This window comes from Dendropsophus ebraccatus, chromosome 8, assembly GCF_027789765.1.
Source record: "Dendropsophus ebraccatus isolate aDenEbr1 chromosome 8, aDenEbr1.pat, whole genome shotgun sequence".
Taxonomy (NCBI): Eukaryota; Metazoa; Chordata; class Amphibia; order Anura; family Hylidae; genus Dendropsophus; species Dendropsophus ebraccatus.
Genome location: NC_091461.1, coordinates 98,702,886 through 98,720,877, shown reverse-complemented (window position 1 = coordinate 98,720,877; position 17,992 = coordinate 98,702,886). Strand labels below are relative to the sequence as shown.

Sequence of the window (17,992 nt, the reverse complement as noted above, 5' to 3'; positions counted from 1 at the left end):
GAAGCAGGGTGCAGCTAATGCAAATCATTTTCTACAGGTGTATAGCATTCTTACACAGACAATGTAGAAGCGGTCCTATGCAATCCTATGTATTACAGATAGCAGCAGCACCAGACATTCAGCTCTGCTACATGAGTGCACACATCTGTCAGGTACTCACCTCCGAGCAGGGACAAAGGAGAAGTGTGCGGCAGCATTGGGGGAAAAGTTTCGGGGGCTGTCCAGGGGGCTGTTGCCTGTGGAGACAGATGATTGTGTATGGGTGAAACAGTTTAGGATAAGACCCCCACCCTCCCCTGGCAGGTGCGCCCTCCACTCTGTGGGCTCATTGTGTGGCGCAGACAGACTGAACAGTAATTGCAGCATCTGAAGAGGAATTTGCATCTCATGCGGAGCTCTGGGGTCTGACAGCCCCTTACTGCTACCCCAGTCACATGCAGTGCCGACAGAAATGCATTGTGGGATCTTCTGCCAGTCACTAAGGGGCTGTAGATACATGCTGAGCACAATGGCACCCTGCGCTGCTCCCGTGACCTCTCTTTATGAGGTGATGGGGCTCTCACAAACGGGAGACACTCTGCAAACCTAGACCAATCTATGGACCCCTGAAGCAGCCACTATACTGGCCTCCCCATGGATGGGAGAGGGATAAGACACGGAGTGTGGCCTCTGAAGAAATGGTGTATATTGGGGCCACATAGCTGATTCATTGCATTGTATTGGGATTGGGGGGGGGAGAGAGAGAGATGTGCAGTGGCTTTGCTCATCTTCCGATGGTAAAGGGTAAATCTGTGGAATTAAAGAGTCTGCGGGGGTGTGGGCCCTTCATGTGTCAGTGCTCATCTCAGGATGAAGATTTCCATATTAAGGAGATTTTCCTATTAAGACTTATGAAGAAATAGGGCAGAGAATTAGCCACAATCTTATTGTAAATGAATCCACAGAGAAGCTCAGTGTTATCTCACAGGAAACAGATCTCGGGGCCCCAGTCACCCACCTCCAGCTCTACGCCCTGAGGGGACCCTACTACCACAATGCACTGTTGTCCAGATTATGGGGTCACACAGGGTACCCCACTACTACAATGCACTGCTGTCCAGCCTATGGGGGCACAGAGCAGACCCTGCTCCTACAATGCATTGCTGTCCAGACTATGGGAGCACAAAAGGGACGCCACTTTTACAATGCATTGCTGTCCAGATTATGGGGGCAGAGAGGCGACCCTGCTCTCACAATGCACCACTGTTCAGACTATAGGGACAAAAATGGAACCCTGCTCTGACGAGGCACTGCAGTCTAGATTGAGGGCACAGAGCAGACCCTGCTCCTACAATACACTGCAGCCCAGATAATGGGGGCATAAATGGGCCCCGCTGTGACAAGAAAACTGTTTCCAAACTACGGGAGCGCAAAGGGGTGCAAACTTTTACAATGCATTGTTGTCCAGATTATAGGGGCACAGAGCAGACCCTGCTCCCACAATGCACAATGTCTAGACTATTGGAGGAGGAGGGGGGGGGGGCAACTCTGCTCCCATAATACACTGCTTTCCATCTCAACTATGACCTCTGCTTCTCCTAGTGACAGAGCTGTGCAGACATGACCGCTCGGAGCCCAACAGCATCACCAGGAGAAGCGACAGCGAGTGGTGATCATTACTCTTTTATTACCAGTCTCAACCCCTACCAGGTCGCATACTGTACCCACATCCCATCCATATTGGGGCCCTGTACCTGTGTGTCCATGGAGAGGAGAGTGTGGTCGAGGCAGGGTCGGGGACGTGCTGGAGGCCACTATCAGACTCTTACGATTACTGGTGCGGCAACTGAGGAAGAAACAAGACAATTCCATTATTATTTTTTTAAACTTGTTTAACTAAAAACCATTGCATGTGTACAAATAGAGAGAACAGTCAAAAGGAGAAACACCACCATTATTATACAGAGTAGGGTGTGTGGGCTGCTATGTGGGCAGCATGCATCACTGAAAAGCTTCACCACTCTCACAAACCTGAGAAGGGGCCCAAGAGAGCGAGGCCCCCGATGTGATGTAACAGCACACGCTACATAGTGATCACGGCCAAAGAGTCTATTGAGGTGCCCTGTGTTACCTGGACTACAGGCTTTAGATGGTGTGACTGACAGCCTGCCCATCTCCCTGCCTGCAAGGGACTGATATAAACGACAGTCCTGCTGGGGGTTGTAGTGATGTGAGGGTCAGGAGTGAATGTGAGGTAGAGAGGAATATACTGTCAGGGCAGCAAGAGAATCCCAAGACACCAAAATCACTGAAAACATGAGCGAGTGTGAGCGCTCACGTGAGTCACAAAGCAGAGCTGCAACACGATCTGCTGCCTTCCTGAAACACAATGACTTCCTATTACTGGCAGACGGGTAAATGAAAGGAGATACCGTGCGGGTGCGAGCCCCCCAGCACCCGTCCTTACCAGTAAACACTATCTGTATACGAGACAATACTGCTGTCTGCCACCAGCAATTGGCGCCGGTGCTCAAAGAGTGCAGTGACCCCCAGAGTTGCATCCCCGCCCCCAGCCGAATCCTTTATCCTGCTCAGTATAAGCGGCAGTCTTTACTGTAACTCTGAAGTTTCATTCATGCACCAGGAAGTATCTCTTACACAGATGATATTTAAGGGGGAATCCTAAAAAGGGACACAATGGCAAGAGGTTATTATAGCAGCACAGGGGAAGCATTACTGTAAGCCGGGTGATCTCTGACCACGGGGTCACGTATCTGCATTAGGATTTATAGGAATATTACACCGCTGTCAATGCTGAGAGGATCCGGTGTCTCTAATGATCAGACCCTATAAAGGGCAGGCGGGGGTGGGGTGATCTGGCATTGTGTCAGCTGCTGCAGGGTGCAAGGTGGAAATGATCATCTTTAACAGGATTGGGGGGCTGGACTCCATTGAACAAGATAAACAGCAGCAGGTGTCAGACAGGACTGAGGTATGGCCACCATCTGAGCGAGCACAAGCTGCACCAATGCATCTTCAGACGGGAGCAGGCTGCCTGCAGGAGGGAGAACTCCACTAGGAGAGGGGGAATCCTGCAGGCGGGAGCACTCCACTAGGGGGCGGGGGCAGCTCACAGGCGGGAGCACTCCATTAGGGGGTGGGAGAAGCTGACAGGTGGGAGCACTCCACTAGGGGGCGGGAGAAGCTGACAGGCAGGAGCACTCCGGTAGGGGCGGGAGAAGCTGACAGGCAGGAGCACTCCGCTAGAGGCGGGAGAAGCTGACAGGCAGGAGCACTCCACTAGGGGCGGGAGAAGCTGACAGGCAGGAGCACTCCGCTAGGGGGCGGAAGAAGCTGACAGATGGGAGCACTCCACTAGGGGGCGGGAGAAGCTGACAGGCAGGAGCACTCCACTAGGGGGCGGGAGAAGCTGACAGGTGGGAGCATTCCGCTAGGGGCGGGAGAAGCTGACAGGCAGGAGCACTCCGCTAGGGGTGGGAGAAGCTGACAGGCGGGAGCACTCCGCTAGGGGCGGGAGAAGCTGACAGGCGGGAGCACTCCGCTAGGGGCGGGCGTCTGTCATGCTGCTGCTCTCCATTCTTTGTTGGCGTTCTCCCTATTTCCATAATTTCATGAAAGAAAGTTATTTTCATTAAAACGAGACTCATTGAGGAAGAAACAAACATTTAGGAGGTTTTGTCTGACAGTCCTTCCGGTCTGGGATGTGTGTGCTCACAATAGCGGCAGCTGCGCGGTCAGCCACGAGGAGAGCGGCGGCTGTAATTACAGTCATTTGCAGATGATGTGAATCTGAAAGGCGGAAAACAAAACCAGGCAAGAGCAATAATTAGATCCTGAAAGAGACGAGCGGCAACAAGCATCTGCTACGCGGCCATTACACCCCCCCCAGAAGAGGCTCGGCGAGGAACATAGACGTCGCTGTCACATGACTGCAGAACCTCACATGGAAGTATAAGTTCTTTATGAATGAATATAAATCACAACCAATCGGGACTCACACCCTGCCGTCATGGTGGTGGACACAGCTTGTGGTCATGACCCCTGCTGATCCTCATAACTAACAGGATGGCACAGTGTTCCAGCACATTTTGTAGCGCCCCAGTCCCTTCATCTTCAGAACCAGTGGGATCTTCAAAGGAGGAAGCACAGGAGTATGCAGGAGGGTCATCCTCAGTGTATACACCGGGTAGAGTGGGCCTTAAATGACTAAAGGCGGGCAATAGGCTTCAGGAGACTTCAGGTCAGGTGAACATATATGTCAGAGGTGAGGTTTTCCACAGGAGAGTATGCCTAAGGTGGGGGCCAGCAGAGATCTGGAGTGGGACAATCCTGGGGCCTCCACTTGCTGTCACAACACTCTGGGCCTGGGGTTGGTGCGTTCTTCTTTCTTCCTTCCTGGCTCAGTCTCTCTGGGCTTCGGTCATATGATCTCCCCTTGAGTGCAATGTGGTCATCGACTACGGAGTAATGAAAGCTTTCACATGAGTGGAGGCAGCTGCGGCCTCCTCAATTATTAATATGGGAGATGAGAGGCCTCCACACCAAGCAGAGCGCCCCCCCAAGTCTGTGAGCCCATCGTCCCTCTGCTGCTCCAGGGACATCTGTCTACTACAGTATAAAGCAGGGATGGGGAATCTACGGCCCCTCCAGCTGTTGCAGAACTACAATCCCATCATGCCTGGGCAGCCGAAGCAATGGGAATTGTAGTGTTGTAACAGGTGAAGGGCCACATGTTGCCTTCCCTGGTATAGAGGATGTGGGAGATAGGCTAAGCGCTGAGAACACACGGTCAGGGATGATGGGAGCTATATACTCTACATATGTGAAATAGGGAGATTAGACGGTTAGTCGTACACTGTATATGATAGGGAGATTAGACTGTAAGCTCCTGGGGCTGGTCATACACTTAAGCACCAACATCTATTTCAGTGCTCATCTGATGCAGACGTTCTTCCCATTCTAACAGGACACAATAAATTCTACCAAGGGTAAGACACAACTGAGGTGCGGCACGCAGAAGGTGTCCCTCATCTCATGGGGGGGTTCAGAGACCAAAGTTCCCCTTCCATTAGAAGGCTTCCCCATCCATGTACAGGACACTTACAGTATGGGTCATGCTACATCCAGACCCATCCCCTGAATCTTTGTGTGTCACCTGTGGAGTCCATTCAAGTGCTCAACGACACATTGCACCATGATTATAATACCCGGACACAGCTGCACCACAGTTATTACACCTGGACACGGCTACACCGCGGTTATTACACCTGGACACGGCTTCAGCACAATTATTACACTTGGACACTGCTGCGCCATGAATATTATACCCAGACTTGGCTGCACCATGAATATTATACATAGACACTGCTGCACCATGAATATTATACATAGACACTGCTGCACCATGAATATTATACATAGACACTGCTGCACAATGAATATTATACCCAGACTTGGCTGCACCATGAATATTATACCCAGACTTGGCTGCACCATGAATATTATACATAGACACTGCTGCACCATGAATATTATACATAGACACTGCTGCACCATGAATATTATACATAGACATGGCTACACCATGATTATTATACTCAGACATGGATGCACCATGAATATTATACCCAGACACAGCTACACCATGATTATTATACCCAGACACGGCTACACCATGATTATTATACCCGGACATGGCTGCACAGTGATTATTATACAAGGACGCGGCTACACCACGATTATTATACACAGACACGGCTGCACCATGATTATTATACACAGACACGGCTGCACCATGACTATTATACAAGGACACGGCTGCACCATGATTATTATACCCGGACATGGCTGCACCGTGATTATTATACAAGGACACGGCTGCACCATGATTATTATACCCGGACATGGCTGCACCGTGATTATTATACAAGGACACGGCTGCACCATGATTATTATACCCGGACACGGCTGCACCATGATTATAATACACAGACACAGCTGCACCATGAATATTATACACAGACATGGCTGCACCATGAATATTATACACAGACACAGCTGCACCATGATTATAATACACAGACACGGCTGCACCATGAATATTATACACAGACATGGCTGCACCATGAATATTATATACAGACATGGCTGCACCATGAATATTATACACAGTCTTGGCTGCACCATGATTATTATATTCAGACACGGCTGCACCATGAATATTATAGGACATGGCTGCAGCACCATTATAATATGCAGACAGGTTTGAACGAGGACACAGAAAGTAACAAGCCTGTCACAACTATTACAGCAAGACACGGTTGCACCAGAAACCTGTAAGAAACAAGCCGCCCTGTCACCACTATTCTACCTGGACATGAGTGCACCAGGACCCTGTAAGAAACAAGCCTGTCTCTGCCCCAGCTTGTATCTCTCTACACATTGGAGTATACTGTGATGCAGCAGTGTTGGGTCAGCGGGTGCTTCAGGGTCAGTGTAACCCTACATGCTGTTTACCATCCTCTGAGCAGGATGTAAAATATGCAGCCATTACTGGCACTCAGGACTTACTGCACATAACAAGCCATCTGGAGAACGAGTCTCCGCTGCAAGAAAACAACCGGCCCGCCACCCAAGATCACTACTCCGAGCTCATTCACCCCGCAGCGCAGATTATCTGTCAGCTCTGGGCAGACGGCCAGCTTACCTCAGCAAAAGGTGAAAGACATCGCCACCAGCAGAGCACACCTGGCGGGGCGGCACCAGCAACTCACATCTCCACAAATAAACAGAACAAGACAATCCCAGATGCCTGCACCTGAGGATAGCAGAAGTACAAGAACTAAGTACAGAGCAGCGCTCATCTAAGAGACGAGACTCTACCTCTTGGATCGCCTCAGCATCTCAGTCTCCAGAAGAGAGAAATTGGACAGAACAGTCCAAGAAGAGTCAGACATGATCCCAGCGAGTCCTCATGGCCGGCTGAGCACTGCCTACATAACGCTCAGGAGTGCCCCCGGAGCGCTGGAGTCCCCTGGGGCTGAACACACGAGGAGGCAGCATGAATTGTGATGCTGCCTCCTCCTCTCTGGATCGATTTCCTAAGGAGCCACATCTTGAGAGGGTGAAGTGACGTATCCTGCGATCCAAGAGAGGGTTAATCTCCGGGGCCGTGCAAGAGGGCGTCTCCCGATGTGACAGTGTGACACGGTAATTAGAGCCCAGATCTGACACGTCCCAATTCACATCCAGCAAGAGGTTTTATTACATCCAAGAAACAGCACAAGGAAGCTAGGGCACCCCCAGAGAGAAGCTGTAGGACCCACAAAGCCACAGAGAAGACAGTGCACCCCCTGAGAGAAGCTGTAGCACCCCCAGACACAAGGCAGTGCACCTCCAAACCCAGAGAGAAGACCGTGTACCCCCAAAGACACTGACCCCCTGACATTCAGACGTCAATCCAAAAGGGGACAAAAAAAAAAAAAAAGACAGTGCACCCCCGACACCCACAAAACATGGCCCAGAGCAACAGAGAAGCCAGTGACAATGACCTAATGTAGCTACCCAGAGCACTAAGAGCATCACATGGTGCAAAGGGGGTTGGTGTAATGTGTCTGAACTGAGGGACCTCCTGACTGATCCAGTCTGTAACAACCCGTGATAAAGTCAGTCAGCAGCTTGTTGACAGTTTCCATGTACATTCAGAGTTAAAACAAGCCAAGTACTGAGAGAAGTCATGCAGATCCATCATACGCTGCACAGATATTCGTGTCCTGTGCCGCATGGCCCCGAGATAACATCTCATTTACATACAAAGTCTCCAGAATAAATCATCCAGAACAATAAAGATGACCGCTAGGAGACCATAGAAATCACAGAAAGGGAAATTAAAGTTCCTCCTGCAAAAGTTCCTCCCCTCACTGCCATGTGCAGACTGAGGGGAGAGACCTTCTGCAGACGCCAATCCTGTAGCTTCCCCTCCCCAAGTGTGAGACGTTCTGCAGAGACTTTCATCTCAGATTATATTTCGGTCTAAGCCGATGTACGAGCCGCCAGCAGAGCTCTGATAATCCTCAAGAAGAAGTCGCGCCCCTTATGGTTATAATTAAGAAATTGCTGAACACTAGGGGGGACATTTATCAAGACCTCGTCCCCATTAAACCCGCTAGGTAGTAAAGACCCGGCCCTGTCGCACAAATCTATACCTGCTTTGGAGCAGGTGTAGGTTTCTGCCATGATTTCAGTCATAAGTCATAATAAATTACACACCCTTCCCGCCCATAAGGCGAGTGAGCCGTACACCATGAAAAGGGCGTTTTCCTTGGCGTATGCTAAGGGCACAGAGGATAACTCTACCCCAAGATCAGTATCCAAGAAAACTAGGGAATTCCCGGGGGCATCACTCAGTGAGACCCCCAGCACACTAAGGGTGCCTTCACACCTACCGTATCGCAGTAGAAAATCCGCTGCGGATCCGCAGCAGATTTAACTAAATGAATGAACACAGCACTAAATCCGCACTTACAAATCTGCTGCGGATCCGCAGCGGATTTGACAGTGCGTATTTAATGCTGTGTTCATTCATTTAGTTAGTTAAATCTGCTGTGGATCTGCAGCGGATTTTCTACTGCGATACGGTAGGTGTGAAGGCACCCTAAAGGTCCCCTTAGACGGCCCAATATGGGGCCATCAACAGAAGAAAGCAAGGATGTGATCAGCAGACGGGCGGACGTTTTCCTGCTGATCTCTGGGTACTATTACACAGAATAATAATCAGCCAAATCCGGCCGATTATTGATCTGTGTAATAAACACAACGATCAGCCGATGGATTGTTGATATAGGTTTGGACCTATAATGGTTGGGCACGGATGGCGCATCGCTACGTGTAATAGCAGAGCGCGGGACCCGGGGCAAAAGCAGAGCGCAAGAGGAGCCCTGCAGCATGGACAGGTAATGTATAGAGTTTAAGCAACAGCATCAGTAACAATGTCCATGCAGCCCTTGTTAAACGACTGTCGTGCCGTGTATCGGGCCCAGTAAACGAGAGCTTATCTAGCAGAGCGGCGCTGGTTTACAGTTTTTATCAGGCCCCCATCGGCCCGTGTAATAGTACCCTTTATCAGCTGAATGAGTGTTTCTAGCAATGTTCCTTGATTATAATTGGCCAGTGTATTAAGGCCCTAACCCCATATTTACATCCAGGGAAGCTGGGTAATCCCCCGAGGCATCAAGTGAGACCCCCAGCACACAGAACTAGCCCTGTAACCACAGGGGCGAGTTAAAAAATCATAGGACATTCCTTTTAATTTCCGAAACGACAGGGCAAAATGACATCTGAATATCCCAGCAAATAATGGGTGAGGGGGGCCTACCTTTTGGGCTATGTCCATACATTGCATTGTGAAAGCAGCCATATTGGATCAAGGGTCAGTTTTTCCAATGGAAAGGTGGTCATGTACCATACGAAAGACGACTAGAATGGTCTAAGAAATTGATTGCCGCATCTCTTGTGTAGTTCATAACAACTAGATTGAGCTCTGTGTTCAGCACCATGGGCAGCTCTGCTCCACACAAAGCTGAAGGCGCTGGATACAGTCATAAATTTTTCAAACACATTTACTACAAAACTGATGGTGGCAGTCAGTCAGTTTTGTCTTCACACATACCGGATCGCAGCTGAAGCTGCAAGTTCCGCTGTGGATCCTGTACATGTGAAGGCACACAAATGATATTTTATGTATAAAACAATGATTTATTCAATAAATGTATATAGCAAAAAAAGCAATGTGTCCCATAGCTTTTCCGGCTTCTTTTTCACAAGTTACAACACTTAAAGGAGAAGTCCGGCCAAAAGTATTTTTTGATATGTTGTTACTTATGGAAAGTTAGACAAATTTCTAATATACACTAATTATGGGAGATGCACATAAAGTGCTATTTCCCTCAATTTAGTAGATCAGGCAGACTTCAATTTTTCTAAAAACCAGTGACGTCACGAACCGAACCAGAGCAGGGCTGGGTGTAATTCCTATGAAGCGTCCAGCAGGGGCGCGGTGTATGGAGAAATTCCATAGTAAGAATAACTATCACAAGTGCCAGCAGCCCCATCCACGGCACATAGGATGGGGCTGCTGGCACTTGTGGTGCAGCTGCCCCCGTGCCAGCAGCCCCCAAGTGAACACCCCCACCGCCTAAAGACCCCCAAACTACCCCTATCACAAGTGCCAGCAGCCCCATCCACGGCGCTTAGGACGGGGCTGGTGGCACTTGTAGTGTGGCTGCCCCCTCTCTCTCCCCTCCCCCTCCACTCCACAGGACAGTAGACCCCAGAGCCCAGTGGATTTGTTAAAAGGTAGTACATACTACCTTTTAACAATTTACAGTGCTAGTTAGTACCATCTCTCCTTTGTTTTTATTCTACCTTTATATTATGGTTTTACTGTCAACAAGTTATTTTAGCACAGTGCCTCATTTGCTCTGTGCAACAGGTCTTTTTAGCAGTCTTCAGCACAAAATTTTTGAAAACAAAAAAAATGTTTTTTTCTTGAGAGCATTATGTATGGATATATGTTCTTACAAGGTCCTATGTGACCTTTCACCTTTATACTGACATGCTCTGTACTGTGTTGTATTTTATTATGTTCAATAAAAACTTGATTAAAAAAAACAAAGGATTTGGATTACAAGCACGGTCCTGGAACGAATTATGCTCGTAATCCAAGGCACCACTGTGTGTTTTTTTTAATAAAATTATTATAATATATTTTTATATATTATATATATATATTTTTATATATTATATATATATATATATATATATATATATATATAAAAATTTTGTAAACCTTCCTTAATACATAAAGATGCCATGTATTATAGATAATATAGTAAAAGTGGAGGGGGAGAGAGATTACAAAATGTATGGTAAGGGAAAGACAAGAAACAAATCATGATAGACATATGCACCTGGTACCACGCTCCTGCCATAGAGGTTACAGCAGTGCGGCATGTGGACTGGATCAATTACAGGTCAGATCTCTACAGATTATACATCCCCATCGCGATCAGTATGCTGTATATATACACACAGACTCCTCTACAGATTATACATCCACAGCACGGTCAGTATCCTGTATATATACACACACAGACTCCTCTACAGATTATATATCGACAGCGTGGTCAGTATCCTGTATATATACATTGACAGCGTGGTCAGTATCCTGTATATATACAGACTCCTCTACAGATAATACATCCACAGCGCGGTCAGTATCCTGGATATACACTCACCGGCCACTTTATTAGGTACACCTGTCCAACTGCACGTTACCACTTAATTTCTAATCAGCCAATCACATGGCGGCAACTCAGTGCATTTAGGCATGTAGACATGGGTCAAGACAATCTCCTGCAGTTCAAACCGAGCATCAGTATGGGGAAGAAAGGTGATTTGAGTGCCTTTGAACGTGGCATGGTTGTTGGTGCCAGAAGGGCTGGTCTGAGTATTTCAGAAACTGCTGATCTACTGGGATTTTCACGCACAACCATCTCTAGGGTTTACAGAGAATGGTCCGAAAAAGAAAAAACATCCAGTGAGCGGCAGTTCTGTGGGCGGAAATGCCTTGTTGATGCCAGAGGTCAGAGGAGAATGGGCAGACTGGTTCGAGCTGATAGAAAGGCAACAGTGACTCAAATAGCCAACCGTTACAACCAAGGTAGGCAGAAGAGCCTCTCTGAACGCACAGTACGTCGAACTTTGAGGCAGATGGGCTACAGCAGCAGAAGACCACACCGGGTGCCACTCCTTTCAGCTAAGAACAGGAAACTGAGGCTACAATTTGCACAAGCTCATCGAAATTGGACAGTAGAAGATTGGAAAAATGTTGCCTGGTCTGATGAGTCTCGATTTCTGCTTGAACATGACAATGAGTTCACTTTACTCAAATGTCCTCCACAGTCACCAGATCTCAATCCAATAGAGCATCTTTGGGATGTGGTGGAACGGGAGATTCGCATCATGGATGTGCAGCCGACAAATCTGCGGCAACTGTGTGATGCCATCATGTCAATATGGACCAAAATCTCTGAGGAATGCTTCCAGCACCTTGTTGTATCTATGCCAGGAAGAATTGAGGCAGTTCTGAAGGCAAAAGGGGGTCCAACCCGTTACTAGCATGGTGTACCTAATAAAGTGGCCGGTGAGTGTATATGCGCTGACTCCTCTACAGATTATACATGCACAGGGTGGTCAGTATCCTGTATATATACACTGACTACAGATTGTACAACCACAGGGCGGTCAGTATCCTGTATATACAGGCTCCTCTACAGATTATACATGCACAGGGCGGTCAGTATCCTGTATAAACAGACTCCTCTACAGATTATACATGCACAGGGTGGTCAGTACAGTACAGCAGCATGTTTCCCTCTTGTCCCGGCTATTTGTTACAATGTATCAGTGTAGAGACCACGCTGAAAGGATTGCTTTGCTGTTTTAGCATTTAGTTTAAGGGCTTTTCCACTCAAACCTAACTTTTCATATGTTGCTGCCCATGGTAAGACTAAAAATTCCTTCCATACTTATTAGCTATTCAGTTTCCTTCCCTCAGTTTTGAGCTGCTGCTTTGTGCTGAAATCTGTGTGAGCTTTTCTCTCCATCTCCCCTTCCCCCCTTTCAGAGACGGCTGATTTAAGTCCCTATCTGCAACTCTGTAATGCCAGGAGGGATGATCAGTAAGTTCATCAGCAACTTGACCTCAAAATAACCCTCCGAGCATTGCAAAGTTGCAGATAAAGTCTGCCAGGGACTTGTTTACATCAGCCATCTCAGAAGGGAGAGGGAGGGGGAGAGAGAGAGAGAGAAAAGCTCACACACAGATCTACGGTGGATCCTGGACAAGGAGGGTCTGGGATCTACGGTGTATCCTGGACAAGGAGGGTCTGGGATCTACGGTGGATCCTGGACAAGGAGGGTCTGGGATCTACGGTGGATCCTGGACAAGGAGGGTCTGGGATCTACGGTGGATCCTGGACAAGGAGGGTCTGGGATCTACGGTGGATCCTGGACAAGGAGGGTCTGGGATCTACGGTGGATCCTGGACAAGGAGGGTCTGGGATCTACGGTGGATCCTGGACAAGGAGGGTCTGGGATCTACGGTGGATCCTGGACAAGGAGGGTCTGGGATCTACGGTGGATCCTGGACAAGGAGGGTCTGGGATCTACGGTGGATCCTGGACAAGGAGGGTCTGGGATCTACGGTGGATCCTGGACAAGGAGGGGCTGGGATCTACGGTGGATCCTGGACAAGGAGGGGCTGGGATCTACGGTGGATCCTGGACAAGGAGGGGCTGGGATCTACGGTGGATCCTGGACAAATAGGGGCTGGGATCTATCTACAAAAGGGAGCCCTGGACAAGGAGGGGCTGGGATCTACAAAGAGAGCCCTGGACAAGGAGGGGCTGGGATCTACGGTGGATCCTGGACAAACAGGGGCTGGGATCTATCTACAAAAGAGAGCCCTGGACAAGGAGGGGCTGGGATCTACAAAGGGAGCCCTGGACAAGGAGGGGCTGGGATCTACGGTGGATCCTGGACAAACAGGGGCTGGGATCTATCTACAAAAGGGAGCCCTGGACAAGGAGGGGCTGGGATCTACAAAGGGAGCCCTGGACAAGGAGGGGCTGGGATCTACAAAGGGAGCCCTGGACAAGGAGGGGCTGGGATCTACACTGGATCCTGGACAAGCAGGGGCTGGGATCTACTGGGGGAGGGGTTTAAGGTGTTCTTGTATTTCCCCTTATGTCAGAGGTTGTGGATTGGCAGCATGCCCCCCCCCACCAGAGCATTCCATGTATAGGACACAGCAACACCACTATGACCGGATTTCTGAATGCCCCTAAAAGCTTCCATACACAGCAGAGCATGCGGTGTTATACAACCACACGATCAATGTCACTCGCCTCCTTACCTCCATTGTAGCGGACTGCTGTAACACGGGCTGCCGGGGTTACTCTGCAGCGGAGAACAGGTGAAAAATGGCGCAGCATCCAGCGCACAATCCGCACTGTACGGCACCTTCAGAAGCTGGAGGTTTGGTGCAGATGATGAGGACACAATGTGGGGGTCACCTCCTCGGCCATGGTTGTGCAGCGGGCAGAATATTCTGACAGGACACCACAAAAAGGCGACATTAGAAGATGAGGGCACAGAGGTCAGCTTGGGGGGGGGAATCCAAATATCTCCGGCAGTAAAGAAGACGCTTAATGCGAGGATTCCTGAACCCTCTGGGCAAATGCTACACTGCAACATGTGGGAGCACAGCAACAGAATATATCTATCTATATCGCCCACAACCACATCTACTACTATTAGTTGCAATGTGACAACTCCCATCATTACTAGACATCCTGCAGCTGACCATGCAGCTGCCCACAGCTGAGGAGCCACAAGTTGAGAAACACTATCAAAGATAGATGATACCTGGACCCCAGTAGCCAAGTGCCTCCCCCCCCCCCCCCCCCACCCCGGGTCACAGAACCCACCACCTGCACAGAGGCAAGCTTACTGGAGTCGTAGATTCGGCGCTCCCAGACGCTCTCTTCTGCGTTTCATCATGGTGCGATCTTACAGGGAAAACTTTAAAGACGAAAGTCTTAAAATCCGAAGTCAGTAGACTGTGGTGCTGTGAGCACAGAATTCCCCTGGGACCATGGTCTTCCTCAAAGGCTGAGATCCTTGTGTGGGTGTCACTGCCACCCCCATGGTCCACCTGAGACTCTCTGCAGTCATATAAATAGCCGAGCACGCCTGATATGGGTGACAGCAGATCACAGACACCCAGCACAGCCCTCACCTCGGCCTCGGATATCACAGTAGCAACAGCAAACACTTCAGCAAATCAGAGGCCAGAAGAGACGTGTGGGTGGAGGAGGGGAGCAGGCACAATGCTGGGGGCCCAAACATTGTGAGTGCAGCTGTTCCTCTCACACAGTGCGGACATTCCTCTCCATGGCTCAAACCCAGCGGATTAAGTCTGCACCGGGTGATTCATGATCAGGAGGCAGAAAGTGGGCAAGTTACGATCTGCACTGCCAACCCGCTAAACCAGATCAATACCCTCACTCCACTCAGTAACCATGGCTCCTCCAGTCTGATGTGTGCCAGTCACGGCACAGCCAACACTGAACCCAGAGTGTATCAGACACTGCACAGCCAAAGCTGAACCCAGAGCGTACCTGAAACTGCACAGCCAACACTGACCACTAAGTATATCCCACAATGCACAGCCAGCGCTGAACAGAAGTATGCCCAACGCCGAACAGAAGCGTGCCCAACGCTGAACAGAAGCGTGCCCAACACTGCACAATCAGCGCTGAACAGAAGTGTACCCAACGCTGCACAATCAGCGCTGAACAGAAGTGTACCCAACGCTGCACAGCCAGCGCTGAACAGAAGTGTACCCAACGCTGCACAGCCAGCGCTGAACAGAAGTGTACCCATCGCTGAACAGAAGTGTGCCCAACACTGCACAGCCAGCGCTGAACAGAAGTGTACCCAACGCTGAACAGAAGAGTACCCAACGCTGAACAGAAGAGTACCCAACGCTGAACAGAAGAGTACCCAACGCTGAACAGAAGAGTACCCAACGCTGAACAGCCAGCGCTGAACAGAAGTGTACCCAACGCGGAACAGAAGAGTACCCAACGCTGAACAGAAGAGTACCCAACGCTGAACAGAAGAGTACCCAACGCTGAACAGCCAGCGCTGAACAGAAGAGTACCCAACGCTGAACAGCCAAAACACAGTGTACAGCATGGAGAAGCAGCTTCTGATACAAGAGGTTTCAGTCTACCTTAGACTCCTAGAGACAATGCAGCTGAGCTGGAGTCCCTGATCCAGGTCCTCGGGGAGCAGAAATGACCTTTGCGGTGATCTATTCTGATCTATTCTGATGACCACACGCACTGGGATTGTTCTTGTTCCTGACAGCCACAGTGGACGTTCCTCAGGTTACCATATGCTATTGGCTAAGCAGCCTGTGCTGGGTCATCAGCTCTTTACTCAGGTGACTGGATATGGCTGCCTGCACAAGGACGAGACATTAACCAGAGGAGGGTGTCTGGAAGCGTCCGTTCACTCCAGGAGAAGATCAGTGTCCTGAGGGCATAGGATCAACAGAACTTCCATTACAATATTCCACTTTAATAACTCCCCTGCCTCAGTTGGACTCCAGACCCATGTGCAGCCCCCAAAATCTTGAGCATTTAGTGTCCCTGGTCACCCCTTAATAAATTTCTGCAATGGAATCTGCCATGTATGAATGTACATTATGGAGTGCACTTAAGGCATGCAGTATTATCTGATATGCACAAGCCTGAAGGACAGAAATGGCTGCACATCGCACCCATGGTTGATACGAAAGCCTATCAGCTACATTAATAACCAACATCAGAAGTTAGTATATAATTTGATCAAACCATATTGCTTCATGTACCACGTCTGGTGGTACCTGCAGCATAGTACCAAGAGGAGAAGCAATGTGAACAACATTAGACGCTGCTACACGCTGGAAGCATGTATACTGACCTGGAAGAGAACTACACCAGTGACACCTGCAGGCAGAGTGAGGTACAGCAGTATGGAAAACACTGGAGCAATGGGCTGTACTGAAGAGAGTCTACCTGTACGTGAAGACAGACTTCTCTGTACATACGGAAAGGTCGACTGATCTGCTTCACCAGTTAATGGCCACACACCAGCTGATCTCTAACTAGTTAGTGCTCTCTTTGGTAGTGCTCTCTTTGGTATCAGCGCTGCCCAAAAGATATCCAAAGATTGCTAAATGGAGTAAAATAAATGATTTATTTTTAAAAGCACAACTATTGACGCTTTTCGGAAACTATTAGGTTTCCTTTCTCAAAATAAGGTGCCTTATTTTGAGAAAGGAAACCTAATAGGTTCCGAAACGCGTCAATAGTTGCGCCTTTAAAAATAAATAATTTATTTTACTCCATTTGGCAATCTTTGGATATCTTTTGGGCAGCGCTGATACCAAATATACCTGCAATTTTTATTACATTTACCTCTACTTGTCCTTACGGGCCCCATTTTCTTGGGAGTATCCCGTCTTGGGTATTATCAGCTTTAGCAGCCAACATCCTAGCCACTGGAAACCTCGGATCCTCTACAGGACCTTTTACCATAGTACCCCCACGGAGTGTGAGGGGAGACACGCATAAAGCCCAAGGGGCACAAAGGTGAGCAGCCCTTTATCCTCCATCTTATACTGTTTATTAGTCAGTATTACACGAGGCGCCGGGCCCCCTCTCTCTTTTTTTTATTTTGTTTATTTAGTTAGTGCTCTAAAACTTGTGCCTTTCCATTTATTGCAAAACTACAACTCCCTGCATGCCTGGACAGTAATAAAGTACAGTAAATGTGCCAGGCATTCCCACTACCGCTCAGCCCCATAAGAGGTGCAGAACAGGATATAGTAGAACATAATATTTTGATTTTAAGGATTATACTGTGACCTACATGCGCGTTTATAGGGCCCCCAGAGAGAAGAACGGGGCCCCATTGGACGACTGCACAATGACTGGAGGGGTATAGGACAGTAGGGCCGTGTGTGGTAGGCAATCAGAAGTTAACCACTAGGAGGCACTGTACACAGAAAACCAGCAGTCCAACGAGTCCAGAATGAGTTCTGGAATCTTCTCCCTGCGCACTCTCACCATGTCCTGCATTCATGGACCGTATACCACCAATTATACCGTATACTCCTAGAGATCAGTGATAACTGGTAACCTGCTGTATACTCCTGACAAATAGTAATAATTGGTAACACAATGTGTACAATGAGAAATCAATGATAATCAATACTATCCTGTATAGTGAATACTCAGATCAGAAACAACATGTGACATACTGTGTACACTTGGCAACACACTGTATAATCCCAGAAAATAGTATTATCCAGTCAGGC

The 17,992-nt window shown here is 48.8% G+C and overlaps 1 protein-coding gene across 1 annotated transcript in view; it reads right to left on the bottom strand.

The window, feature by feature from the left end:
* The window catches only part of MAST2 (microtubule associated serine/threonine kinase 2), a 69,327-nt gene that overhangs the window by 23,763 nt on the left and 27,572 nt on the right, over nucleotides 1-17,992 (bottom strand). The window contains exons 5-7 of the mRNA XM_069981178.1: nucleotides 13,976-14,170; nucleotides 1,734-1,825; nucleotides 161-236 (exon numbers count right to left, since the gene is read on the bottom strand). Of these exons, the coding sequence (XP_069837279.1) occupies nucleotides 161-236; nucleotides 1,734-1,825; nucleotides 13,976-14,170 (363 nt within the window). The remainder of the gene's footprint in view (nucleotides 1-160; nucleotides 237-1,733; nucleotides 1,826-13,975; nucleotides 14,171-17,992) is intronic.